Genomic DNA, 27,499 nt, shown 5'->3' with positions numbered 1-27,499 from the left:
CTGCTTCTTTCAAATGTGTACAATCAGATTTTATACAGTTTTCAACCTGTTCAAGAACAGTTCACTATTTTAAAAAAAATGTACTTTATTACAAACATGTATCAAAACAGCTTACAGCGAATAAACACCATGGGAAACATACTTCCCAACAATCAACTATACAGTCTGTACAGATTTTTCCCCTTTTTAATCCCCCCTCCCCTGCGACGAACAGCCCCTCAAACATGGTCATAAGCATCCCCAGCTTTCCTAAAACCCCCCTGAAGAGCCCCTTAACCCATACATTATCTTCTCTAATCGCAGGAAGTCTTACAGGTCACCCAACCAAGCCGCTACCCCCGTTGGCAATGCCGACCGCCACTCCACCAAAATACGCCGCCGTGTAATCAGAGAGGCGAAGGCCAAGACATCGGCCTCCCTCCTATCCATGAGTTCCAGCTTCTCTAAAACATCAAATATCGCCTCCAAAGGGTCCGGGTTCACCTCCTTCTCCATCATCCTGGCTAAGACCGCGAACACTCTCGCCCAGAATCTTCCTAATTTTTCGCAAAACATGTGCGGGTGATTCGCTGGCCCCCGCCCACACCTCTCACACTTATCTGCTACCCCCTGAAAGAACACACTCATTCTCGCCCGAGTCATATGCACCCTGTGTACCACCTTAAACTGTAAGAACAGTTCACTATTAATCCTAAACATTAACGATGGGTGTTGCAACTGATCTATATATTTTTGTTCATCTTTACAGCTTCTAGGCCGTGATGAAGCAGTCCCTCTCTGTAATAGTATGAGCTTATGTGAACAACCCAGAATTGGATACCTGCAGCGACAAGCTAAAGCCCAGAATGGAAATTATGTTGATCCCGTACCTTTCAGATATGGTAAAAGAGAGTTGCGCATTAACTCTCCTTTTTATTCCCCTCTTAATTATGGTTGTACTATTTTGTATAAATTGAGTTGTCATAACTTATATTTTGAATAATGCAGGAAAGGATAATATACCACCGTGGGGTCCACCAAAAGTAAAAATTGAAAGAATCATTAAACAATACAACACAAGCAGAGGATGGATTTGCACTTCCTCCTCCTTTCCAAGACAACCCCCTTTAAATTGCTGCAAAGAGAAAAAGTATGGAGGTGCCCACGCTCTGGATTCTTCCAAACACAATGAGAGGTTTCATTTGGAACGTTGTTCATGCAATCTAAGATGGAGAACAGAAGCCTGCACAAATACTCACTGCTGACATCACTACAAATCAAGTGATGCTTCACCAATAGGGATGTATTCTCTGATATATAACATCTTTACTTCTTCAGTGCATTGACAACTGCTTCACATTTTTACAACAGACACACTTATTGCTATAAGCATATGTGCATTATCTCTCTAAGCATATGTGCAACTCTATAAGGTGGGCATGTATTCCTTTTAGGATGTATTCAACGTTCTGGAACCTGGCTACTCAAGACCTTGGAAGTGTCCTCTGTTCCTTCAGTAGGTGGTACTTCCTGGAAAGTTACTCCAGCGTCTATCTCTATAGGTATTGGGAAGTCTTCAGATACAAAATCTGAACTTGTCTTTGCAAAGGCCTCTGCTCTGGAATATCTCTGTCTACATTGTCCAAGGGAAATATGTCTTGAGAAGTTTCCGTGATTTCACTTTGTGAGCTAGTGGCTGGTCAGCATGACATTGTCAAACTATTTCATCATCCATCTGAATGGTGTATGATATTGGACCTGTCTTTGCTAGGATCACAGCAGATACCCATTTCTACTTGGTTGTGTAGCTCCTTGATTGAATACCCTCTTTTTAGAGTTCTGTTCTCTCCTCGCAATCTGCGCTTGTTGTTGTCATTTGGCAGTCTCTGAAGTTTCAGGTGGTAGTAACAAATCAAACTGTGTTTGCAGTTTTCTCCTGAACAGCAGCAGGGACCAGTGTTCCGGTAAGACATTAGGAATTTGTTTACCTTTCTTGCCAGTGCACCTTGGTCCTTCGATGTCTTGATGGAATGTTTCAATAATTGATTGAAACATTCGGCCAGCCCAACTGCAGGATCGCGTGAAGCTGACTTTGTGCTAAATACCGTTCCCTCTGAAATAGCCCTTGAACTCCTTTGAAGTGAGTACTATTGTCACTTACGACCTGCTCCAGTGTACCAAATCTTGAGAATACTTTGTCTAACTTTTCAATGGCTTGTTCAGTCATCGTGGATTTCATGATAACGATTTCTGCCCGTTTAGAGTGTGCATCCACAATCATGAGGAGCATATGACCCTTCACTGGACCAGCATAGTCTGTGTGTATTCTCTGCCATGGCTGTGTTGGCCAATCCTACAGATGTAATGGTTGCCATGTGGAGTGTTTCTCAGTTTTGCACACGACTGGCATTGCCCCATTTTCTCTTCGATTTGAGCATCTAATCCTGGCCACCAGAAGTAACTGTCCCTCATGCAGTTGGTCAAGGACTTTACTATGCAAGCACGGAGGAATAATTACTCAGATTTCCCAGAATAAAACTCCATTCTGAACTGTCAACTCAAGTCTTCGTGGGATGTAGGGCTTGATTGAGGCTTGGGTTTTTATGATGAACATCTGATATTGCTTCATTTTGGACCATGTCCATCACCTTCCCCATCACTGGGTCGGTTGTTGTATACCTTTACGAGAGATGAAGTCACGGAGTACCTTCTCCATGAGCGCGAAATACAGGATGTTGACTAAATGTTCTCCAGATTCTAGTTTGACTTGCAACAAAGCATCAGCATTTGCATGATGCTCTGACTTATGATATTGGATGTCATCCGTGTGTGGCAATATCATATCATCTTTGTAACCAACTAGCTGCTAAAGAAGGAATACCTTTATACAGCCCAAAGATTGTTGTCAAGGATTGATGATTCGTCAAAAGAGTTAAATGATATTCATAAAGGTAATGGTGGAACCTTCTTGTCCTGAGAATTATGCTCAAAACCTCTCTACTAGCTAAGTGTAATTCGGTTCAGCGCCAGTAAGAGGCGGGAAGCAAATGTTATCGGTTGTTCCTCTCCTGAAGGCATTGTGTGCATAACAACTGCACCAACCCCATAGTGTGATGTACCGCAGCATGTTGTAGCTACAGCTTGGGATTGTAGTGAACCAGCAGCTCTGACTTATGTAAGACATCTTTTAGCTCATTGTGTGCACTTTGCATTCTTCTGACTAGCGCCATATGTGTTTAGCACATAATAAAGCGTGTAAAGGCTTCAATAGTGTTGCTAAATTTGGCACAAATTTTCTGTAATAACTTATCAGTCCTACAAACAACCTCAGTTGTGCCACATTCTTAGGCCTTGGTGCTTCTAAGATTGCTGTCATCTTCTTCGGCTCCATGTGCAAATTATCTTTATCGATGATGTGGCCCAGATAATTTATTGATGCCTTGAAAGAGTTTTTAACTTTGAGATTTGTTTTTTAGATGTTTCAGAGTAACTTCCAAGTTCTTCAAGTGTGCCTGTTCACTCGAACCGGTGATGATAATGTCATCTAAATAGCACTGCCCCCCATTTAGCCCACTCAGAATTTGATCCATGAACCTCTGAAAAAGAGCAGGACCAGATGTTATTCCAAAAGGAAATCTACAACGGAATGAACTTTTTTCGGACTGATAGAGAGTAACGCCTGTTATTTTGCGGCCATATTAATTTGTAAATACACTTATGATAAATCAATTTTACTGAATTTCTGTCCTCCAAACAGTCCAGCAAACAAGTCTTCAATCAGCGGCAGTGGATAGTGATCTGTGCACAATACCAGGTTAATAGTTGTTTTGAGACGTCCGGTTGTGACCATGGAGTGAGTGGTCACACACAGGGCAGCTCCTGCTTAAAGACACAAAAAAGAGCTCTTTTTACCCGATACTGGATGGAATTTTGATGAAAAGGCATGGGTGAATTATGGTGGATAGTTTGCCCCGGGAGTGGTATGTCTGCTGGCTATCAGAGGCGGCAGAAAACAGCGAGAGTTAGCTGAAAGGTTGGAGGGAGCCTTTTCTGCAGCAACCACTGTAAGCATGTATATTATTCTCTCTGAATAAAGATTGTAGACTTCCAGTTAACACAAATACTTTATTCAGTGGGTTTGTTCTGTTTCCAGAGCTTAACTAGATATAATACAGTCAAGAGGTATGACCAGTGAAACTAAGGTAAACTGCCTATGCTGAGCTGTCTCTGTCTGCTGCTGTTCACTAGCCCTGTGCTTCTGAAAGCATCCCTTGGTCTGGATCCTTTATACCCATCTCTGATGCTGCCGTCTAGTGATGCTGTGGCTGTTACATCTGTCTGTAGTCCCTGGTGTATGTGCAGATGTATCTACAGATGTACAGATCACTACATTCCCTCCCCCCTTTTATTGGACATGTTTTCTAGACTGGCCACAAGAAAACTACATAACAAGTGGTGAGAATATGCAAATCTGCACACTTTGAAAATGATAAAAGTAATACAGAAATAATTAACTGTGTTGAGTCCATTGTGAGAAATGTTCATATTCGCCTTGTGTGTGGGTTGAAGTGTCGTTACAAATCTAGCCGGTCGGGTGCCTTACGGCTTCTGCTGGAGAGTCTAACGGTGGTAGTAGGGATGATGGTTTGATGTCATCAAGAGTACAGTCTAGCACGAGGGGACATAGCTTTAAATTGAGGGGAGATAGATATAGGACAGATGTCAGAGGTAGGTTCTTTACTCAGAGAGTAGTAAGGGCGTGGAATGCCCTGCCTGCAACAGTAGTGGACTCGCCAACACTAAGAGCATTCAAATGGTCATTGGATAGGCATATGGACGATAAGGGAATAGTGTAGATGGGCTTTAGAGTGGTTTCACAGGTCAAGGGCCGAAGGGCCTGTACTGCGCTGTAATGTTCTATGTTGTGTGATGAGGAACGTCCTGTGGACAAATGGACTCGGTCAAGTCCTGTGTGGGAAATACTGGCATTGTAGGTCGAATCTCTAATAGATCCCGGCGGTTATGGCGAAAAAGTACTCCCGCAGACGATTTGACAATGTAGGACCGCGGTGCCAGTCTGCCTGATCACCGTAGCTGACTCAGACCATCCGCCTTCTGGGTCCCTGATTCTGATGGTGTCACCTATTGTCAGTGGCTTGAGTGGGATCGCATGTTGATCGTAGTATAGTTTTTGTTTGGAGCATGGTGCTCGCATGTCGTTGAGAGCTGGTGTGTCGCTGGGGTCTCGGAATTGCTTTGCAGGTAGGGTTGTCCGGATGTCTCTGCCGAAGAGCATTTGCGCTGGCAACGGTCCTGAGCTCAATGGGGTAGCTTGGTACGATAACAACTAGATTAATGTCGGAACGTGACTCGGCTGCTTTGCTGATGAGTCGTTTAATTATGTGGACACTTTTTTCCCCTGTTCCATTTGATTGTGGGTAGCGATTCTGTGTCGCACCATTGTCTGACCTCGACTTTTTCCTGTGTTTGTGGTATTGATTCTGTATGTCATCGTTCGTGAAAACTGTTTTGCTTGTTTGTTCTGGAGCAGATGTGAATTTGTGAGATTCTTTATCATGCCATGGCATGTTTGTAGTCTTGCCATTGTTTCGCAGTGTGCTGTGGCATTGTCCTTCACGTGCAGAGTTGTACCATGTTGTACAGGTCGTTGTTTCATTGTTGTTTCTGTCGTTTCTGTCTTTGTTGTTTTCGTTGTCGTTCTGTTGTTTTTGTTGTTTCTGTCTTGGTTGTTTTCATTGGCATTCTTGTTGTTGTCGTTCTTGTTCTGTTTGTCGCGCTTGTTGATTCTGTTTTCGTTGTTTTCACTTTTATTCTTGTTCTTTTTCTTGTGCTTGTTATTTCTGGGATGCTTCGTGTTGATTTTGTCGTTCTTGTTGTACTGCATGTTGTTTTTGTTGTTGCTGTTGTTTTTCTTGTTCTGCTGTGCTTCTTTCGATTTTTGTTCTTGTTGCGCTCAGGGAGTGTGCCATGTGGATGATTTGAGTCATTGTCACAGTTATTGGTGTCACTGTCCTTTGTGGTATCTGCTACATTGAGCGTGTCTTCTTGAGAATTGTGAGAATGATCTGATGTTGCATTGATATTGGTGACATCAGTCATTTGTGGTGGATTTGATTCCTCTTCTTTGCTTACTTGGTACTCCTCTTCTAGAGTCATTTCTGGTTCACTTGAATCATCATTGATTTCTAGGTGCTCCTCTTGGAGTAATTTCAGGTTCACTTCAATTATCATTGATTTCTTGGTGCTCCTCTTTTGGAGTCATTTCAGGTTAAATTAATCATCTGTGATGTCATTGTGCTCCTTTTCTGGAGTCAAAATCTTCAAGATTTTATTTGACGTGGTCTCTCTAGAGTCATGGGTGGCCGTCCTCTGATTATTGAGAGCTTCTGTACAGAAGAGCTGAGATATGTCAGTGTCGCTGTTATCCTGCACATCCTGTATGGGAATTGTGATTTTTTTTCATCACTTGTCTCACATACAGTGGGTAGACATTCAGTGTCTTCTTCTGGTGGCTCAAATAAGCTTGAAAGTTCTTCATGGTCTTGCACATGCATAGCGTTCGCTATGGAGTGTTTGCTTGCTTCTATTTTTTAGTCTGTCACCGAGCTGTCTGTGGAGGCTTGCGTCACTCTCCTTGTGGAAGCTTGCGTCGCTCTCTCTATGGAGGCTTGTATCACTCTCTTTGTCGAGTCCTTCATTGTGCTCGCTGTGGAATTTGTCATCGCTCTCTTTGAGGAGTCTGTAATCGCTCTCTCTGTGGAGTCTGTCATTGCTCTCTTTGTGGAGTCGTGCAGTGTTCTTGCTGTAGAGTCGATCTGTGCTCTCTCAACGGAGTCATTCTGTGCTCTCTGTGTGGCGTTGTCTTCGTCTTGGGTATTGCTGTCATCCAATGTACCGACGATCTGCCATGGCACCATGGTATTGGATTCATCTACCCTGAGAAGAGTCGTATTGAGCTTTTCAACCATGTTGCTGATGCTGTGATCAGGATCTCCGAATAAGACTTCCGGTTGCGGCTATGACTAGCTAAGCCGCACATTTGGAAGCTCCTGCAACAAAGGTGTTTTTGGGCCAATTGGAGGGCCCCAACGGCGCTGAAAAAACAAATCCCGGTGGGGGAAGGTCCCCTGAGGAGAACTAGACCGATTTTATGGTCGGTACCCGGAGTGGAGCGGCAAGAAAAACGGCAGCAGCTCCCCAAAAAAAGCGGGGGAAGAAAATCAAATGGCGGCCGGCGGTGCACCGGAGGAGTGGAAGAAATGGGCGGAGGAGCAGCAGGCCGCTCTCCTCCGTTTTTTCACGGAGATGAAAGTGGAACTCTTAGAGTCCATGAACGCGACGGCCACCAGGTTGGTGGGAGCCCAGGCGATCCAAGAGGCGTCGATTAAAGATCTGCAGCAGGAGATGGCCGCGAGGGAGGAGGAGGCCACAGTCATCGGGGCAAAGGTGGAGGTGCACGAGGCACTCCACACGAAGTGGCAGAGCCGCTTCGAGGAGCTGGACACTCGGATGAGGAGGAAAAATTTGAGGATCCTGGGCCTGGAAGAAGGCCTGGAGGGGTCGGATCTCCCGGGATATGTGGCGGAGATGTTGAGCTCCCTGATGGGGGAAGGGGCCGGTCCGGCGCCCCTGGAATTGGAAGAGGCATACCGGGTCATGGCCAGGAGGCCTAGGGCAAACGAGCCCCCGAGGGCGGTGCTGGTGCGGTTCCAGCGGCTAAGTGATCGAGAGAAAAGTCCTGAGGTGGGCTAAAAGGGAGAAAAGCAGCAAGTGGCAGAACTCGACGGTAAGGGTGTACCAGGACTGGAGTGCGGAGGTGGCAAAGCGGCGGGCCCGGTACAACCGGACAAAGGCGGTGCTACACGCGAAAAAGATCAAATTTGGAATGTTGCAACCGGCGCGCTTGTGGGTCACCTACAAGGACCAACATCATTATTTCGAGTCCCAGAGGAGGCCTGGACCTTTGTACAGGAGGAAAAGTTGGACACGAACTAAAACCTGGGAGCACCGGCGGTCGTAGCCGCCGGGGGACTCTTGATTGTGCAAGTGGCCCTTTTCTTTTTCAGGCCAGGTCGGAACTGGGTAACAGTTTCGTGGAGTGTTTGGGGTGTTTTTTCTCGAACGGTTGACTTTTCTGAATATTTTGAAGGTTTCGAGTTGTTGGGTGTTTCTGTATATTTGTACTGTTGAAATCTCTATTGTGGGTCGTTGGCTTCTTATGGGGTGTTTTTTCCCGTTTCCAATTTCCCTTAGTTATTTACCCCTCTTACCCTTTTTCTTTGGGTGCTTGGGGGGGTTTTTTGGTTCTTTTTTTTCTTTTCGGGTTATGGTTATCTGCGGTTATTTATACTGTTTGATGGAGGGTGATGGTTGGGCACGCGGTTAGTTGATAGTTAGTTAATTATTTTGTTATTTAAGTATGTAGTTAAGTATTTATGTATTTAGTTGCCATTGGGTATTTGTATTTATATCGTTAAGTTGGGGAGACGGGATGGGGGGGAGCGGGTTGATTATGCGGGTCTTTCTCGGGGGTTTTAAGGGGATCTTTCACGGGCGCAGATGGGGTGAACCGGGAGGAGTCGGAATGTGGCAGGAGCAGCCGGGTCAGCGGAGACCAGCTGACTCTCGGGGAGTACGATGTGGGGTACATCGCGGCTAGGAGGGGTCCTAGCCAGGGGGGGGGGGGGGGGGGGGGGGGGGGCAGGGGGGGGGACTGGGGGGGGGACACCGGGTTGCTGCTAGAAAGACCAGGGACGAGAAGGGGACAGCCGGGGGGGGTGGGGGGGGGGGGCCATCGCTATGGGAAGCGGGTCAGAAAAGAAGGGATGACCCGGGGCGAGCAAGGGACAAGACATGGCTAATCGACAGGGAGTAGGGACGGGTCGCTCTGCGACCCGATTGATCACGTGGAACGTAAGGGGGCTGAATGGGCCGGTCAAAAGATCAAGGGTCTTCTCACACCTGAAGGGACTGAAGGCTGATGTAGCAATGCTGCAGGAGACTCATTTGAGGGTAGCAGATCAGGTCCGCCTGAGAAGGGGGTGGGTGGGACAGGTGTTCCACTCAGGCTTGGATATCAAGAACCGGGGGGTGGCGATTTTGGTGGGAAAGAGAGTGTCGTTTGTGGCGGCAGAGGTGGTGGCAGACAAGGAGGGCAGGTACGTGATGGTGAGGGGTAGGCTGCAGGGAGAGAGTGTGGTACTGGTAAATGTGTATGCCCCGAACTGGGACGACGCGGGTTTTATGAGGCGCCTGCTGGGCCTCATCCCGGGACTGGAGGCAGGGGGCCTGATCATGGGAGGGGACTTTAATACGGTGTTAGACCCTGGGCTGGATAGATCGAGTTCCAGGACGAATAGGAGGCCGGCAGCGGCAGAGGTGTTAAGGGGGTTCATGGAGCAGATGGGAGGGGTAGACCCATGGAGATTTGGTAGGCCTAGGGCGAGGGAGTATTCTTTTTTCTCCCACGTCCACAGAGTGTACTCTAGGATCGATTTTTTCGTATTGAACAGGGGGCTGATACCGAGAGTGCAGGACACGGAGTACTCGGCCATTGCGATATCGGACCATGCACCACATTGGGTGGACGTGGACATGGGGGAGGCGCGGGACCAACGCCCGTTGTGGCGCCTGGATGTAGGGCTGTTGGCGGACGAAGAGGTGTGCAGAAGGGTGAGAACGGGCATTGAGAACTATCTGGGTACGAATGACACAGGTGAGGTGCAGGTGGGGACGGTCTGGGAGGCCTTGAAAGCAGTGATTAGAGGAGAGCTGATCTCCATAAGGGCACACAGAGAGAGGAAGGAGAGGCAGGAAAGGGAGAGGCTGGTGGGGGAGCTCCTAGAAGTAGATAGGAAATATGCGGCGGCGCCAGAGGAGGGGCTATTAAGGGAGCGGCGTAGCTTGCAGGCCAGGTTCGACCTACTGACCACTAGGAAGGCGGAAATGCAGTGGAGAAGGGCGCAGGGTGCGGCGTATGAGTACGGGGAAAAGGCGAGCAGGATGCTGGCACACCAGCTTCGTAAGCGAGATGCAGCCAGAGAGATTGGGGGAGAGAGAGAGAGGGGTGGGGATGTAGTGCAGAAGGGGCAAGAGGTGAATAGGGTCTTTAGGGACTTCTATAGGGAATTGTATAGGTCTGAACCGCCGAAGAGGAGAGGGGGAATGAAGAACTTTCTCGACAAATTGGGGTTCCCAAAGGTACAGGAGGAGCTGGTGGAAGGGTTGGGGGCGCCGATAGAGCTGCAGGAGCTAATTAAAGGGATAGGCCAGATGCAGGCGGGGAAGGCGCCGGGGCCGGATGGGTTCCCGGTGGAGTTTTACAGGAAATTTGTGGACTTGGTGGGTCCAGTGCTGGTGCGAGCCTTCAATGAGGCGCGCGAGGGGGGGGTTCTGCCTCCAACAATGTCGCAGGCCCTGATCTCCTTGATTTTGAAGCGGGACAAGGACCCGGTCCAGTGCGGGTCCTACAGGCCTATCTCCCTCTTAAATGTAGATGCCAAGCTGTTAGCAAAGGTCCTGGCAACCAGGATAGAGGACTGTGTGCCAGGGGTAGTCCATGAAGACCAGACGGGGTTCGTGAAGGGACGCCAACTTAACACAAATGTTCGGAGATTGTTAAATGTGATTATGATGCCAGCAGTGGAAGGGGAGGCGGAGATAGTGGTAGCGCTGGACGCGGAGAAGGCATTTGACAGGGTGGAGTGGGAATACTTGTGGGAGACGTTGGAAAGGTTTGGGTTTGGGGAGGGATTTATCAAGTGGGTAAAACTGCTCTATTCAGCTCCGATGGCAAGTGTGGTAACAAACGGGAGGAGGTCAGAATATTTTGGGCTCCATCGAGGTACTAGGCAGGGATGTCCCCTATCTCCCTTACTCTTTGCATTAGCGATTGAGCCGTTGGCGATGGCACTGAGGGGTTCAGGGGGGTGGAGAGGACTGACAAGGGGAGGGGAGGAACATCGGGTCTCGCTCTATGCGGATGATTTGTTGTTGTATGTGGCAGACCCGGAGGGGGGAATGCCGGAGGTAATGGGGATACTAGCGGAGTTCGGGGACTTTTCGGGATATAAATTAAATCTGGGGAAAAGTGAGGTCTTTGTAATACACCCGGGAGACCAAGGGGAGGGAATTGGGAGGCTCCCCTTCAAAAGAGCAGTTAAAAGTTTTAGGTATTTGGGGGTGCAGGTGGCAAAGAACTGGGGGACCCTACACAAGTTGAACTTTTCCAGACTGGTGGAGCAGATGGAGGAGGAGTTTAAGAGGTGGGACATGGTGCCGCTGTCGCTAGCAGGGAGGGTGCAGTCAGTTAAAATGACGGTCCTCCCGAGGTTCTTGTTTTTGTTCCAGTGTCTGCCCATCTTCCTCCCCAGGGCCTTTTTCAAGAAGGTAACGAGTAGTATCATGGGGTATGTGTGGGCACATGGCACCCCGAGAGTTAGAAGGGTCTTTTTGGAGCGGAGTAGGGATAGTGGAGGGCTGGCGTTACCCAACCTTTCCGGATATTACTGGGCGGCAAATACATCGATGGTACGAAAGTGGATGATGGAAGGGGAGGGGGCAGCCTGGAAGCGCATGGAGAGGGCGTCCTGCGGCAACATAAGCTTAGGGGCACTGGTAACGGCACCATGGCCGCTCCCTCCCACGAGGTATACCACGAGCCCGGTGGTGGCGGCCACCCTCAAGATCTGGGGGCAGTGGAGGCGACACAGGGGGGAAGTGGGAGGTCTGATAGGGGCACCACTAAGAGGGAACCACAGATTTGCGCCGGGAAACACAGGAGGGGGATTCCAGAGCTGGCAGAGGGCGGGTATTAGACAACTGAGGGACTTGTTTATAGAGGGGAGGTTTGCGAGCCTGGGAGAGCTGGAGGAGAAATTTGGGCTCCCCCCGGGGAACACGTTCAGGTACCTCCAAGTGAAGGCATTTGCCAGACGACAGGTAGCGGGGTTCCCCGCGCTCCCCGACAGGGGGGTGAGTGATAGGGTGCTATCAGGGGTCTGGGTCGGGGAGGGGAAGATCTCGGACATCTATAAGATTATGCAGGAGGTGGAGGAGGTACCAGTAGAGGAGCTGAAAGATAAGTGGGAGTTAGAGCTGGGGGAACAGATAGAGGACGGGACATGGGCAGACGCCCTGGAGAGGGTTAACTCGTCGTCGTCATGTGCGCGACTAAGTCTCATTCAATTTAAGGTACTGCATAGAGCCCACATGACGGGGACAAGGATGAGTCGGTTTTTTCGGGGGTGAAGACAGGTGTATTAGATGTTCGGGAAGCCCTGCGAATCATGCACATATGTTTTGGGCATGTCCGGCACTGGAGGAGTTCTGGAAGGGGGTGGCAGGGACGGTGTCGAGAGTGGCGGGGTCCAGGGTCAAGCCAGGATGGGGACTTGCGATCTTCGGGGTTGGGGTGGAACCGGGGGTACAGGAGGCGAGGGAGGCTGGAATATTAGCCTTTGCGTCCTTGGTGGCTCGGAGGAGGATCCTGATTCAGTGGAGGGACGAAAGGCCTCCGAGTGTTAACACCTGGTTAAACGACATGGCAAAACTTCATCCAATTGGAAAGGATCAAATTCGCCCTGAGAGGGTCGGTGCAGGGGTTTTCCAGGCGATGGCAACCCTTCCTAGACCTCTTGGATCAGAGATAGAAACTGAGGCCATGACAGCAGCAACCCGGGAGGGGAGGGGAGGGCGGGAAGGGGGGGGGGGGGGGGGGGGGGGAGGGGGGAAAACGACGAAGGAAGTACGGGTAGCGGCGGTGGCACGGCAAGGCCTGCCCGAGGACGCTGCTAGAAATGATAAGTTGGTCTGACTGTCGGTTCGCCGGCGGGGGGGGGGGGGATGCGCGGGTAGGGGGGGGGGGGGGGATTCTTTTTTTTTTTCTTGTTAAGTAGGGGGGTTTGACTTTGTTTTGTTATAATTTAAATGTAAATGTAGGGGGGGCTAAAATGTTTGTATTTTGAAAAATTCAATAAAAATTATTTAAAAAAAAAAAAAAAAAAAAAAAGGATCTCCGAATAACTCAGCCATGTTTCAGAGTTGTGATCATTCTCTTCATGTTAAATGAACAAATCATCTTCTTGTGTGGAGGCTGGGACCCTTCGTGGTGCATGGACCACTCTCTGTTTCTTGGCGTCAGGCTGCAGCATAATCCTACATTCACGTGTCGGGATGGCATACATGCTGGGCTGAAGATTCCCCATTCCGAAGAACTCATTGGCGGGGTCTTCACGGTACAACACCTCTAGTTGCGGTTCGGATTTGGTACTGGGGTAGCCATCTCCCAAGATGAAATCTTTGTGTGAGTCGTAGTCTACAAGGACCATATCATCTTCTAGGGCGGTGCTAACTGCTTGTTCCAGGGTGTTGTGAAAGCTATTTTCAACTGCTGTTGTAAGTTCGGGCATTGTTCTGTCTTTTGAGGCAAAAAAATTGGGTTTTGCTGTTTTAAATTTCTTTTTGTTCATTTTCATGCATTTCCCTTTTAAGTGGGCGCGGTCCTGGTCCTCTGACGTCATGACGCTTGTGACGTCATGCGTAGGACTCGATTGCCCATGCGCACACCGTGTTTCCTGTACTGTGCGCTCTTTTTGCAACTGAGCATGTGTGGCTCCTTTCTCAAGATGGCTGCCGCTCAGAACCTCCGTCTTCCTCCAATTCAACCCTGCCTCCGCCTCGTAGTGAGTGTTCGCGCCATTTTTACCGATTTTGGTTTCTAAATGATGATTCTGTGTTTGTCGAGATTCAATATACTGATTTTGTTTTTGTTCATAAACAAGGCATTTTGTATAGCGATTTCTAGAGTTAGATACTTATTTTGTGAAAGTTCTTCACTCAAATCTATATCAGATAGTCCAGAAATTAATTGATGCATTATCACAGTGTCTCTGAAATCAGCATAATCACAGCCTTGTGGTATTAACTTGAGATATGTAATAAAATCAGAGATGGACCCTCCGTTTCTCTGACAAGAGTTAAATCTTTCCAGCATCGCAGCAGACTGACTGTTACAGCGTTCAGCAAATGTTTTGAGTATAACATCTACTTTGGTGTTGTTCTCACCTTCTAAGTAATTAAAGCAATTATAGATTACTCTAGCTTCATGCCCTCCTGTTGAGAGTAGTAGGGCTATTTTCATTGTGTCGGAGGCAGTGCTTAAATCATTAGCTGTGATAAATATTTCGAACAGCTGTTCAAACATTTTCCAGTTATAACTTAAATTACCGGTTGTTTCCAGCTGCCATGGGTTCCGACAAGTTCTATCGAATCAGTTAGTCGTCGAGGATCCATTTGCTGCGAAGTCTTCCACAGTCGAATATCCGGTTTAAGTTTTTCTTCTCTTGCTGGTGTCTAGCTAGCTTTCTGAAATCACTCCTGGTATCATATGTTATTCTCTAATTCTGAGTAAAGATTGTAGACTTCCACTTAACACAAATACTTTATTCAGTGGGTTTGTTCTGTTTCCGGAGCTTAACTAGATATAATACAGTCAAGAGGTATGACCAGTGAAGGTAAGGTAAACTGCCTATGCTGAGCTGTTTCCGTCTGCTGCTGCTCACTAACCCTGTGCTTCTGAAAGAGGCGGATCCTCCCTGGGCTGGACTATTTATACCCATCTCTGATGCTGCCCTCTAGTGATGCTGTGGCTGTTACATCTGTCTGTAGTCCCTGGTGTATGTGCAGATGTATGTACAGATGTACAGATCATGACGGCATGCAGGTGGGGGAGGGCTGATGCAAGCTGGAAGGCCCCAGATGGAGGAGCTGATGGCATTTATTAAAGCCGAGTTCTGCCGGCAGAGGAAGGAAATGCGTGAGGATTGCTTAAAGGCCATCGAAGGAGAGGGTGGAATGGGTGGAGAGGTGTTTGGAGGTGCAGGAGTTGCAGATTTGGGAGATCGAAGGAGTGATCTCGGACCACATCAATCGTGTGGTGGCTCTGATGGCAGTGGTGGGGCTCCTAGGGGAACTGTGTAAAATGTTGAGGGCAAAGGTAGAGGAGCAGGAAAATGCCTCGAGAAGGCAGAACCTACGAATAGTGGGCCTGTCTGAAGGAGTGGAAGGTATGAGTGCCACGAGGTACGTCTTGAAGATGGGACTGTTTGTGTTTAACATTTGTTTATTTGCTTTTGGAGAAGGCTGCCTGGAGTTCAGGAGAAGTCCTTGTTTGGATGGGGGAGGGTAAGGTCAGCAAGGAGCTTTCCTACTTGAGCTGAGGAGTGGGGGGGGGGGGGGGGGGGGGGGGAAGGGCAGGTCACTTGGTGGTGCCTTTGGGCAGGGGCTGCCGCGCTAGCATGTGATGCTGGTGAACAGAAGTGAGGTGGTGGAGGAGAGGGCCGAGAGGGGTGGCTGGGGGGAGGGAAGGGAAGAGGGAGTTGTGGGGGAGTTTGTTGCGATGTGACAGGGAGTGAGAGATGACATGGTCAGGAGCGGAGGAAGGGGCCATCTGGGATGGGCCAGGTGTAGGGTGGAATTAAGGCGGCGGGAGTTAAGTACCGTAAGATGACAGATGGTAGAGGGGATTGGAGGCATAAGCTTCCAGTAAGACTCATAACGTGGAACGTCCGGAGACTGAATGAGCCGGTGAAAAGGTCACGGTGTATTTGCGCACCTCAGGAGCTTGAAAGTGGAGGTGGTCTTTCTGCAGGAGACACACCTCCGTGTGAAGGACCAGATTAGGTTAAGGAAGGGGTGGGTAGGGCAGGTTTTTCATTTGATTTGAAATCGAGGGGCATGGCGAATTTAATAAGAAAATGGGATTTGAAAATCGCTTATTGTCACAAGTAGGCTTCAAATGAAGTTACTGTGAAAAGCCCCTAGTCGCCACATTCCGGCGCCTGTTCGGGGAGGCTGTTACGGGAATCGAACCGTGCTGCTGGCCTGCCGTAAAAGCCAACGATTTAGCCCTGTGCTAAACCAGCCCCTAATTTGTGATTGTGAAGGAGGTGAGGGATCCGGGTGGGATGTTGGAAGGGGCACCGGTGGTATTAGAAAATCTGTAAGCCCAAAATTGGGACAATGTGGTTTATGAGGGAGTTGCTGGAAGCTATCCTGGATTTGGCCACGTACCAGTTGATCATCGGAGGAGATTTTAACTGTGTCCTGGAGCCAAGGGTGGATAGGTCGAGCCCCAGGTCGATTGGTAGGGTACGAATGGCCAGGGAGCTGGGAGGTTGGGGGGGGGGGGGGGGCGTGGTTTATGGCGAGGATGGGTATGGTGGGCCCATGGCGTTTTCAAAACCCAGGGGGAAGAGAGCATTCCTTCTTTTCATACATCCATAATGTGTATTTGAGGATTGATTACTTTGTAGTGAGTCAGGAGATTTTGGTTGGGGTGGAGGGGGCAGAGTACGCGGGGATAGTTATCTTGGACCTTGTGCCCCACTGGCTGGAGATTCGGTTTAGAACTGGACGAGAGTAGAGGCTGGGGTGGAGGTTTGACGCGGGGTTGTTGGTGGTTGAAGGTTTTTGTGATAAGGTGCAGGCGGCGATTAAGGAGTATGTGGAGTTGAATCAGAATGGGGAGGTGTCGGCGGCCATTTTTTCAGAAGCACTGAAGGCAGTAGCCCAGGGTGAAATTATTTTGTTTAAGGCTCGTGTGGATAGGGAAAGGAGGGAGGAACATGACCGTCTAGTGAGCAAGGTAGTGGAGGTGGGCCAGGAATATCAGAGGGTGCCCACCGTGGAGGGATTGGCGGGGCATAAATAGTTGCAGGGGCAATTTGATAGGCTGACAATGGGGAGGGTGGTAGGGCAACTGTGTAGGGCAAGTGGGGTGCAATATGAGTATGGGAAGAAGGCGAGCTGCATGCTGGCATACCAGCTGTGGAAGCAAGCTGCGTCAGGGACATATTGAAGATACGGACTAGGGCTGGGATGTGGTGTCGGAGCCAGGAAAGATAAACAAGACGTTTAGGGAGTACTACCAGGACGTTACGAGGTGGCCCCAGGGGAGAGGAGGGAGACATGGGGTGGTTTCTGGACAAGCTGGAATTTCCCCAGGTGGAGGAAGCAAAGAGGCAGGCGTTGGAGGAGCCCCTGGGGCTGAGGGAGGTGCTAGGTAGTATCAGGGGGATGAAGTCAGGGAAGGCCCCTGGACTGGATGGGTATCCGTCGGGATTTTATAAGGGATTTGCGATGGACCTGGCACCACATCTGTCGGGAGCGTTTAATGAAATACTGGAGAAGGGGGAGCTGCCGGAGATGATGACACAGGCAGTAATCACACTAATCCCCAAAGAAGAGAAGGACCCGGTGGAATGTGTGGAGTATCGACCCATATCACAATTGAACATGGATCTGTAGGTATTGGCTAAGTTGTTGGCGGAGTGGATGGAGGATTGTGTCCCGGGGGTGGTTGCAGAAGATCAAACAGGCTTCGGGTAGGGCAGGCAACTCGCGAATAATATAAGACGGATGTTGAATATGGTGATGAATACATCGAGGGCTCTGGCACCAGAGGTGGTGGTGTCCATGGATGTGGAGAAGGCATTTGATCGGGTGGAGTGGCGATACTTGTTCGAGGTTTTGGGAAGGGTATGAATTTGGGCCGAGATTTGTGGCATGGGTGCAATTGCTGCACGTGTCACCAAAAGCGAGGGTGAGGACAAATGATTTGAGTTCACAAAGCTTTGAATACAGGGGTACGAGGCAGGGACGCCCACTGCCGCCGTTGCTGTTTGCGCTGGCCATAGAGATGTTGGCGATGGTCGGGGTCGGCGGAGTGTCAGGGTATTATGAGGGTCAGAAGGAGCATTAGGTGTTGCTCTATGCCGATGACCACTTGCTGTATGTTTCGGATCCGTTGGAGAGTATGGGAAGGATTATGGGTCTACTGGGGAGGTTTGGAGGGTTCTCTGGGTACAAACTGAATATAGGGAAAAGCAAGGTATTCCCAGTGAATGAGCTGGGACAGCGGGTAATTTAGGGTGGATGCCATTTACGGTAACAAGGGATAGGTTTAGGTATTTGGAGATTCAGGTAGTGAGGGAATGGACGGGGCTCCATAAGTGGAACTTACCGAAGCTGGTGGAGGAGGCCAGGGAGGATCTTAGGAGGTGGGATACACTGCACTTAACGTTGGCGGGGAGGGACCAAGTGGTGAAATAGAATATTCTGCCGAGGTTCTTGTTTATCTCTCAGGCTCTCCCGATCTTTATAGCAAAGGCCTTTTTTCGGAAAGTGGACACGATCATCTCGGACTTTGTATGGGCGGGGAAGGTGCTGAGGTTAGGGAGGACCCTGCTACAGAGGAAGAGGCAGCGGGGGGGGGGGGGGGGGGGGGGGGGGGGGGGGTTGACATTGCTGGACTTGCTTCATTATTATTGGGCAGCAAAAATGGACAAGGTGTGGTGGTGGTGGGAAGGAGAAAGGGTAGTGTGGGTTCGGATGGAGGATAAATTTTGTAAGGGGTCTAGTTTGAGGGCTATGCTGACGGCAGTGTTGCCAATGGCTCCGAGTAGGTATTCAGGGAGCCCGGTGGTGAAGTCCACCGAAGATATGGAATTAGCTGAGGAGGCATTATCGGGTGGAAGGGACGTTGGTGCTAACGCTGCTGAGCGAGAATCTTGAGTTTGAGTCAGGTGGGATGGATAGGGTACACAGGAGGTGAAGGGGAAGAGGGTCTGGTCAAGTTGTAGGATTTGTAATTGGAGGAAGGGTTCAACAGTCTGGAGGAGCTAAGGGAGAGGGTAGAGCTGCCGAGGGGGAGTGAGTACAAATATCTGCAGGTTAGGGACTTTGCACGAAAGGTCTGGAGGGGGTTCCCTAGGTTGCCGGGATACACCCTGCTGGAGTGACTGCTGCTTCCAGATGGGGAAGTGGAGGGAAGAATTGGGGATACATACAAGTGGCTGGGGGAGCAGGGAGGCAGGCGGGTGGTGAAGATGAAGGAGAAATGGAAAGTGGAGTTGGGAGAGGAGATCAACTGGGGAGCATGGAGTGCGGCACTGCGAAGAACAAACAGGACCTCCTTTTGGGCAAGGTTGAGCCTGATGCAGTTTAAGGTGGTGCACAGGGTGCATATGACTTGGGCGAGAATGAGTGGGTTCTTTCAGGGGGTAGCAGATGAGTGCGAGAAGTGTCCAGCGAATCACGCGCTCATGTTTTGGGGTTGCGATAAATTAGGAAGATTCTGGGCCGGGGTTCTCGCGGATAGCCAGGGTAGTGGAGGAGGAGGTGGACCCGGACCCTTTGATGGCGATATTTTGGGTTTCAGAGAAACCGGAACTTGTGGAGAAGAGGAAGGCTGATGTCGTGGCCTTCGACTCTCTGGTTGCACGACGGTGTATTTTGCTGGAATGGTGTTCAGCACCGCCACCAGGGGTAGGGGCATGGTTGGATGATCTGTATGACTTCCTGCGGTTAGAGAAGATAAAGTACGAGTTATGGAGTTCAGCAGGGGGGTTTGAGAAAAAGTGGTGGGTGTTTGTGACCATGTTGGAGGAGCTGTTCATCGCAGGGGGGTGGGGGTGAGGGGTGGACGTGGGATGGGGGGTTTGAAAACAGGGAAAAGTCTGTACAGACTGCATAGTTGATTGTTGGGAAGTATGTTTCCCGGGTGTTTATTAGCTGTAACCTGTTTGGATACATGTTTGTAATAAAATACATTTTTTTAAAAAATTGTTGATTTAAAATCTGCCCATATTCTCACTAAGCTATCACGTTTCAGGACAGGAGCTATTGGTGTAGCCCAATCGTCATTAGAATTGATTCAATGACTCTTGTTTGGATGAGCCTTTCTAATTCTTCTTCGACTTGTTATGGGCTAGGGTTTAGAGAACCCCAAAGTGTATCATGGAGTTCACCCGACCCACAACTTTTAATAGATTGTGGTATGGGGAGCACATGGCCCACTCTACAGATGTGGTATAGAAGAAATGGAAAAGTGTTTTTTTTAAGAAAAACAGTGTTTATTCTATGAACTCAAGTTAACCTTTTTAAAACATATAGTGAACATCTTAGCAACCATTAATTTAAATACAACCCCCAAAAACCACAACACTAAGTAATCCTTTAGGCTTTCCTTTTAACATCCATAAGACTTAAAAACAAAACCGTTAACAGAAACACCTCAGGTTTAACTTCACTACTGAGAACAGTTACCACGTTGAAATCAGCAAATGGACATTCATAAGCTTGCAGAGATTCACACACATCCTGCTGTGATTGCAGCATCTCCAAAACTAACATGGAACCAACCCCACACTGCAGCAAAAAACCTAAAGCAAAAGTAAAAAGCTAACAGGCAGCCCAGCTCCACCCACTCTCTGGCATTACTGCAGTAATAGACACCCATTTCTTAAAGGTACTCTCACTACAGCTATTTATATACACACCCATTTATAAACACCCATTTCTTAAAGGTACTCTCACATGACAGACTTACTACTTTCACCTTTTAATGGTACAACCTTTTCTGAGTAAGGCCTTGAGGATCACATTTAATGGTTGTAAAGGCAGATGCTTTCAACTTTTGATTATAAATGGGACCTCCGGTGGCGGCTATGAAGTAGTAGGTCGCACATTTGGTGTCTCCCGCTTGGGTTGGAACTTTGGATCTTTTCCCCGATTCTTTGTCGGATCTGAAGTGGAAAATTGATGTTGGCCGCAATTGTGAAGAGGAATCCTACATCAGTACATGGAGAAGCAGAAAGAATAGTTACGGACATGGGGGGTCGGTACATAATGGTCAGTGGAAGCTGGTGGGGCTGCCGGTAGTACTCCTGAATGTGTATGCACCAAATTAGGATGATGCGGAGTTCATAAGGAGGATGTTGGGGAAGATCCCGGATCTGGACTCAAATAAGCTGATTATGGAGGTGGGGGGGAACCTCAACAGTCATTAACCCAGTGTTAGACCGATCTAGCTCAAGGACAGGAAGGTGCCAGCAATGGCATAGGAGCAAAAGGAGTTTATGGAGCAGATAGGGGGGGAGGGGTGAACACATGGCAATTTCGGCAACCGAGAGTGAAGGAGTTTTCCTTCTACTGGCACGTGCATAACATGTACTCCCGGATTGACTTTTTTATCCTGAACAGGGCTTTATAGACAGGGGTAGTGGACACTGAGTATTCAGCGATCACGATCTCGGACCATGCCTCGCACTGGGTTGACCTACAGGTGAGCAAGGAGGGTAGCCAGCGCCTGCACTGGAGGCTGAACATGTGACTTTTAGCTGATTAGGCGGTGTGTGGGCAGCTGACAAAATGTATCCAGAACTATCTGGAAGTCAGCGACACGGGGGAGGTTTCAGCTGCAGTGGTCTGGGAGGCGCTGAAGGCGTTGGTTAGAGGGGAGCTGATCTCGATACGGGCCCACAGGGACAGGGCTGACAGAGCAGAGACGGACCGATTGATAAAGGAAATACTACAGGTCGACAGGAGGTATGCGGAGACCCCAGAGGCAGGGCTTCTAAGGGAATGATGGAGGCTACAGGCGGAGTTTGGCTTGTTAACTACAGGGAAGGCGGTAGAGCAGCTGAGGAAGGCGAAGGGGGTGATCTATGAATATGGGAAGGCCAGTAGAATGCTTGCGCAGCTGAGAAAGTGGGAGGCATCCAGGGAGATTGGGGAAGTAAGGGACAGAGATGGGAACTGGGTTGGAGATTCAGCTGGGGTCAATAAGGCGTTTGAGTAATTCAACAGCAGGCTGTATGAGTGGGAACCCCCAGCTGGGCTGGAGAGGTTGAGGTTGGGTGGAGCTGAAGTTCCCCAAGGTTGATGAAGACTTGGTAGAAGGGCTGGGGGCCCTGATCGGGTTGGAAGAGATAGTAGATGGGTTGAAGGCCATGCAGTCGGGTAAAGCATTGGGACCAGATGGGTACCCCGTGGAGTTTTACAAAAAGTTCTCTGGGATGTTGGGAGCCACTGCTGATGAGGACATTTAATGAGGCAAGGGAGGGAGGGTGGCTGCCCCTGACGATGTCACAGGCCACAATCTCATCGATCCTGAAGTGGGATAAGGACCCGGAGTTATGCGGGTCCTACAGACTGATCTCCCTACTAAATGTGGATGCCAAATTGTTGGCTAAGATCCTGTCGACAAGGATTGAGCACTGCATCCCGGACGTGATTGGGGAGGACCAGACTGCATTTGTTACGGGGAGGCAGTTGGCGGCCAAGGTAAGAAGGCTGTTGAATGTTATCATGATGTCTCCAGAGGGTAGGGACGTAGAGATGGTGGTCGCAACGGACGCAGAGAAGGCGTTTGACCGGGTGGAATGGGATTATCTGTGGGAGGTATTGGGCCGGTTTGGATTTTGGCGGGGCTTCATTGACTGGATCAAGCTGCTGTATCAGGCGCCCGTGGCGAGTGTACGGACGAACAGGCTGACATCGGGCTGTTTTAGACTGGGGGACAAGGCAGGGATGCCCCCTCTCCCCGCTGCTGTTTGCACCGGCCATAGAACCGCTGGCAATTGCGTTGAGAGCTTTAAAGGGCTGGAAGGGACTGGTCTGGGGAGGGGTGGAACACAGAATCTCGCTATACGCGGACAATCTGCTCTTATATGTGTCGGACCCATTGGAAGGGATGGAAGAAATTATGGGGATTCTGGGGGATTTGGGCCGGTTTTCGGGTTATAAATTGAACATAGGGAAAAGCGAGTTGTTTGCGATCCAGGCAAGGGGGCAGGAGAGGCGATTGGGGGAGCTGCCGTTTTAGAGTGGTGCGGGGAAGCTTTCGGTACCTAGGCATCCAGGTGGCGCGGGAATGGGAACAGCTGCACAAGCTGAATCTGGCCCGACCAGTAGACCAAATGAAGGAGGGTTTTCAGAGGTGGGATGTGCTCCTATTGTCACTGGCTGGGAGCGTTCAGACAGTGAAAATGACGGTTCTCCCGAGATTCCTGTTTGTGTTTCAGTGTCTCCCCATCTTTATTCCTCGGTCCTTTTTTAAACGGGTCAACAAGGCGATCTCAGGCTTTGTATGGGCGGATAAGACCCCGTGAGTTAAAAAGGGGATGTTGGAGCGCAGCCGGGGGGGAAGGTGGGCTGGTGCTGCCGAACTTTAGTAATTATTACGGCGGGGAGTAGAGGTGGCGCCTTGTCAGGGCACTAGCTTGGGGGCTTTGGTAACGGCGCCTCTGCCATTCACGCCGCCACGATACTCCACCAGCCCCATGGTGGTTGCAGCCCTGAGAGTCTGGGGGCAATGGAGGAGACATGTGGGAGCAGAGGGAACATCGGTCTGGTCCCCAATTTGTAATAATGACCGGTTTGCCCTGGGGATGTGAGATGGAGGGATCCAGAGGTGGCAGAGAGCAGGGATCGAGAGGATGGGCGATATGTTTATCCAAGGGAGCTTTCCCAGCTTGAGGGAACTGGAGGTGAAATTTGAACTCACTGGAGGGAATGAATTTAAGTCCCTGCTGCGCGAAACATCCTACGCAGGTAGGTCTCAATCTTCCCGCTCCTACTACCAAGGGGGATACAGGACAGGGTAGTTTCCAGAGTATGGATGGGAGATGGGAGGGTTTCGGACATCTATAAGTAGATTATGGGGTCAGAGGAAACACAGACCGAGGAGCTGAAACACAAATGGGAAGAGGAGTTAGGTGGAGAGTTAGAGGATGGTCTCTGGGCAGATGCGTTGAGCAGAGTTAATGCATCGACAACTTGTGCCAAGCTTAGCCTGATACAGTTTAAGGTTGTTCACCGGGCTTACATGACAGTGGCCCGGATGAGCAGGTTCTTTGGGGTGGAAGACAGGTGTGCGGGAGGATCAGCGAACCATGTTCACATGTTCTGGGCATGCCAGAAGTTTAGGGGATTCTGGTAGGGGTTTGTGGATGTCATGTCCAAAGTAGTGAAAACAAGGGTGGCACCGAGTCTAAGGGGGCAATTTTCGGAGTGTTGGAAAACCCGGGAATCCAGGAGGAGAAAGAGGCAGGCGTTCTGGCCTTTGCTTCCCTTGTAGCCCGGAGACGGATATTAGCTTGGAGGGACTCAAAGCCCCCGAAGTCGGAGACCTGGCTATCTGACATGGCTAGCTTTCTCTGTTTGGAGAAAACCAAGTTCGCCCTGAGAGGGTCAATGTTCGGGTTCGTCTGGAGGCGGCAGCTGTTTGTCGACTTCTTTAGGGAAAATTAATCGTCAGCAGAAGGGAGGGGCCCGTGGGGGTAGTTTAATTTAGAGTAGGAGGCTAGAAAAGGTGGGACCTGTGAGGGAGGAAGATGGCTTTTGTACTAGGTTTATAATTGTATGTACACTGTTTCTTCTGTTATTGTTATAAAACCATAAATACCTCAATAAAATGTTTATTAAAAAAATAAAATAAATGGTCTCGGGTATTAGCGATATAGCTGCGCCCATACCTCTTCCATCTTTAATTTGAAGCCCATCAAGTTTTAGAAATGTGCATGACTATTGATGGTACCGCACTGACAAGTTGCCTAATTTGAGCTGTTGCAGTTGCTCGGGTATGTAGTCTTCTAAGTGGTCTTGCACTTTGTCTACTAATTTATAGTCATGACTAGTCTGCTTAGATGTGTTTTTTGTTCTTGCACATCCTCGGTGTAGGGTTACGGGTATAGGGTGGATACATGGGTTTGAGTAGGGTGATCATTGCTCGGCACAACATTGAGGGCCGAAGGGCCTGTTCTGTGCTGTACTGTTCTATGTTCTATGTTTGTGGACCGTGTTTGAGAGCTGTTCGTCGCAGGGGGGAAGGAGGAGTGAAAAAGGGAAAAAAATTGCTGGAAAGTATGTTCCCCGAGTGTTTATTTGCTGTAACCTGTTTTGATACATGTTTGTAATAAAATACATTTTAAAAATAATTAAAATATTAAAAGGACTTCACAGGATAGATGCGGAGAAACTATTTTCTCTGGTGAGGAATTAAAAACAAATGACATAATCTTCAAACTAGAGCTAGGCCAAACTAGAGTTCGACTATTTAGGAGTAAAATCATAAGACAGCTTTCCACATAAACTGCAGTAGAAGTTTGGAACTTTTGCCCTCAAAACGCTAGGATTTCTGGGACAATTGGAGCTGTCAAGGGTGAGATAGAGATATTTTTGTTACATAAGAAAGAATTTGAAACTAAGGTTGTAAAATTGAGTTGATGTGCAGATCAACCATGAACTATTATACTGCAGAGCATGTACGAAGGTCTGAATGACATATTCCTGTTCCTTTGGTTCTTACGTTGCTAGGTAAGTCTCCGGTTTTATTCCAGCTGTACGCTGCGTTAAGTAAATTCTGATTTGGCAGTAAGAGTCCTACAATTGACTCAGTACACTTGGACTAAGGAGAGCAAGTGATCTGTGTATTTGCTCCTGATCATTATCAGTGGCCCCTTTGAAGGTGCACCTGTAGGGATATCTGCTTAATATCTGGCTCAGCAATGATCAAATAGCTGATGACTTTGTGTCAAAGATCCTGAATGATCCTGGATAAAGTACTGGCAGTCACTTTTGGAAAAGTATCCAGCAAAGAGCCAATGCATTCACGACATGTTGGAGAAGGATTAGAAAAAAATATGTAAATGACTGGGTATCTAAATTGGGTCAATGTTCAATAGATAATCATATGTGTTTGTCATAGATATGTGGAATGCAGGGTTGTCCCATATTGAGACAATAGAAATGTAATCTATGAAATGTAATTGATTTGGTTTGAATAAGATAATTAGTACAGTTATTCTGTCACCTAATCCATAGAAGACAGGGATTGATTTATTTATTTGCAGTCTATCTGTGATTCTTTATCTCCCTTGGGTCATAACACATATTGTTTGGTGTCTATTATAATGCAAATTATATATGTTTGTTGGGGGGAATTGGAGGGATGTATCAGGCTGATTATATTTATATTTATATAAACTTTCATATCAAACTTTAGTACTCAAATTAGACCTGGTTTCGTTGAATTTAGAAGGTTTAGGGGCGATAAAGATAAATTATTTCCATTGGTTGGAGATTCTAAAGCTAGAGGGCATAGTTTAAAAATTAGGGCTCAACCATTCAGGGGAGATGATAAGAAGCACTTTTTCACTCAAAGGGTGGTAGAGGTTCTCTCCCACAAACAGCAGTTGAAACTAGATCAGCTGTTAATTTTAATCTGAGATAGATAGATTTTTGGTTAAGCAAAGGTATTATATGGAGTTAGGTCACATATCAGCGATGATCTCATTGAATAGCGGGACAGGCTCGAGGGCCTGAATGGCCTCCTCCTGCTCCTTTGTTCAAAGGTGAATGAATTTAAAGCGTTCAATTTCACAAAATATTGAAACAAATTATTCAACTTTTCTTTTAGGTCAGCTCATTATTGCCAAAGTCTTCCTTGGTCATAGTATTCAGGCCATTGATACCGAACCTGTCAAACAATTAAGGTACCCAAACGCAAATTCTGTCTATAGACCTCGAAAAGTGGACACCAGATATGCAAATGATACAGGTAACCAAATGTATAATACTTTTTAAAAACAGTAATCCTCTTTGATGAATTCCATGGCAGGGTAAAGCAAAACAAAGTAAAAACAAGGCTCTAGAATTGTTAAGCAAATTTTAGTAAGGTCAATCCAAACATTAGCATCCGGACACCTTAAAGGAAGTCTAGGCTGTGTCCAATACATATCTAAAGTAAAACCTAATTCTTATCACCAAAATCTTTGTACATGTTCTATCTACCATCGCATGATGGCTCTTGAGAATGTGGTAAGAATGTTACAACAAAGTTTCTCCAGAACAGTTCTGGAAGCTGAAGCATTACTTTCAGTATACTGATTGTTTGATGATGCTCCCTTGTAGCATTATGGTTGTCACTGTAGGCATGCTCCACTGCTCTGCAACGGGTTTCTAACTCGAAATATGGGCCATGGAGTTAAAACTCTTGTAAAACCTACCTGCCTGTAAAGGTAGGAAAGAGGGTTGGCACTGAATGAGAGTCATGGGGGTTCCTAGGCAGACTTGGACCAAAATGATGTTGTGCTTGTGGTCACAACCCAGTTGTACTTAGAGGAAATTAAATCCCATTTTTATTAATAAATATTCCAGACTTGTTTTAGGAAATATGCAAGGCAATGTGTTGTGTTTGGTCAATGCAACTTGCACCATTGGGAAGCCTGCCATGCAGGTGAAACCGAATGCAACTTCATCCAGCTCTGTGGATCAATTAGTAACACTTTTGCCTCTAAGTTGCAATGTTGTGGATTCAGGCTCCAATTCATGGCTTGAGCACAAAAATCTAGATTGACAATCAGTGCCATTCTGAGGGAGTGCTGCATTGTCAAAGTGCTACCTTTCAGAGGCGATGTTAAACAAAGGCTCTATCTGCTATAAGGTGGACATGAAAGCTTCTCCAGCACTATTTCAATGAAGAGCCAGAGGAGTTGTAATCAACATGATAGAAACAGATTTACTGGTTATTAATACATTGCTGATTGTGGAGACTTGCTTTATGCAATATGGCTGCCATTTCCTACATTATATTATTTTCCCTACATTTCAGAAGTAGCTTATTAGCCCTAAAGCGCTTGGAAATCCTGAGGTTGTG

General features: G+C 48.2%; 1 protein-coding gene across 9 annotated transcripts in view; it reads left to right on the top strand.

Annotated features, from left to right (window-relative positions):
- Window positions 1-27,499, top strand: part of lrrc9 (leucine rich repeat containing 9) — a 276,603-nt gene that overhangs the window by 117,493 nt on the left and 131,611 nt on the right. For all 9 annotated transcript variants that reach the window (XR_005457781.1, XR_005457782.1, XM_038775862.1 and 6 more), the window contains 2 exons: window positions 749-881; window positions 26,261-26,401. Coding sequence is in view for 7 of the 9 variants with exons in the window: in XM_038775862.1 (XP_038631790.1) it covers window positions 749-881; window positions 26,261-26,401 (274 nt within the window). In the remaining 2 variants the exon portion in view is untranslated. The remainder of the gene's footprint in view (window positions 1-748; window positions 882-26,260; window positions 26,402-27,499) is intronic.

Source organism: Scyliorhinus canicula, chromosome 2 (assembly GCF_902713615.1).
Source record: "Scyliorhinus canicula chromosome 2, sScyCan1.1, whole genome shotgun sequence".
NCBI classification, from domain to species: Eukaryota; Metazoa; Chordata; class Chondrichthyes; order Carcharhiniformes; family Scyliorhinidae; genus Scyliorhinus; species Scyliorhinus canicula.
Note: the sequence above shows the minus strand (reverse complement) of the source record. Positions and strands in the feature narration are given on the sequence as shown.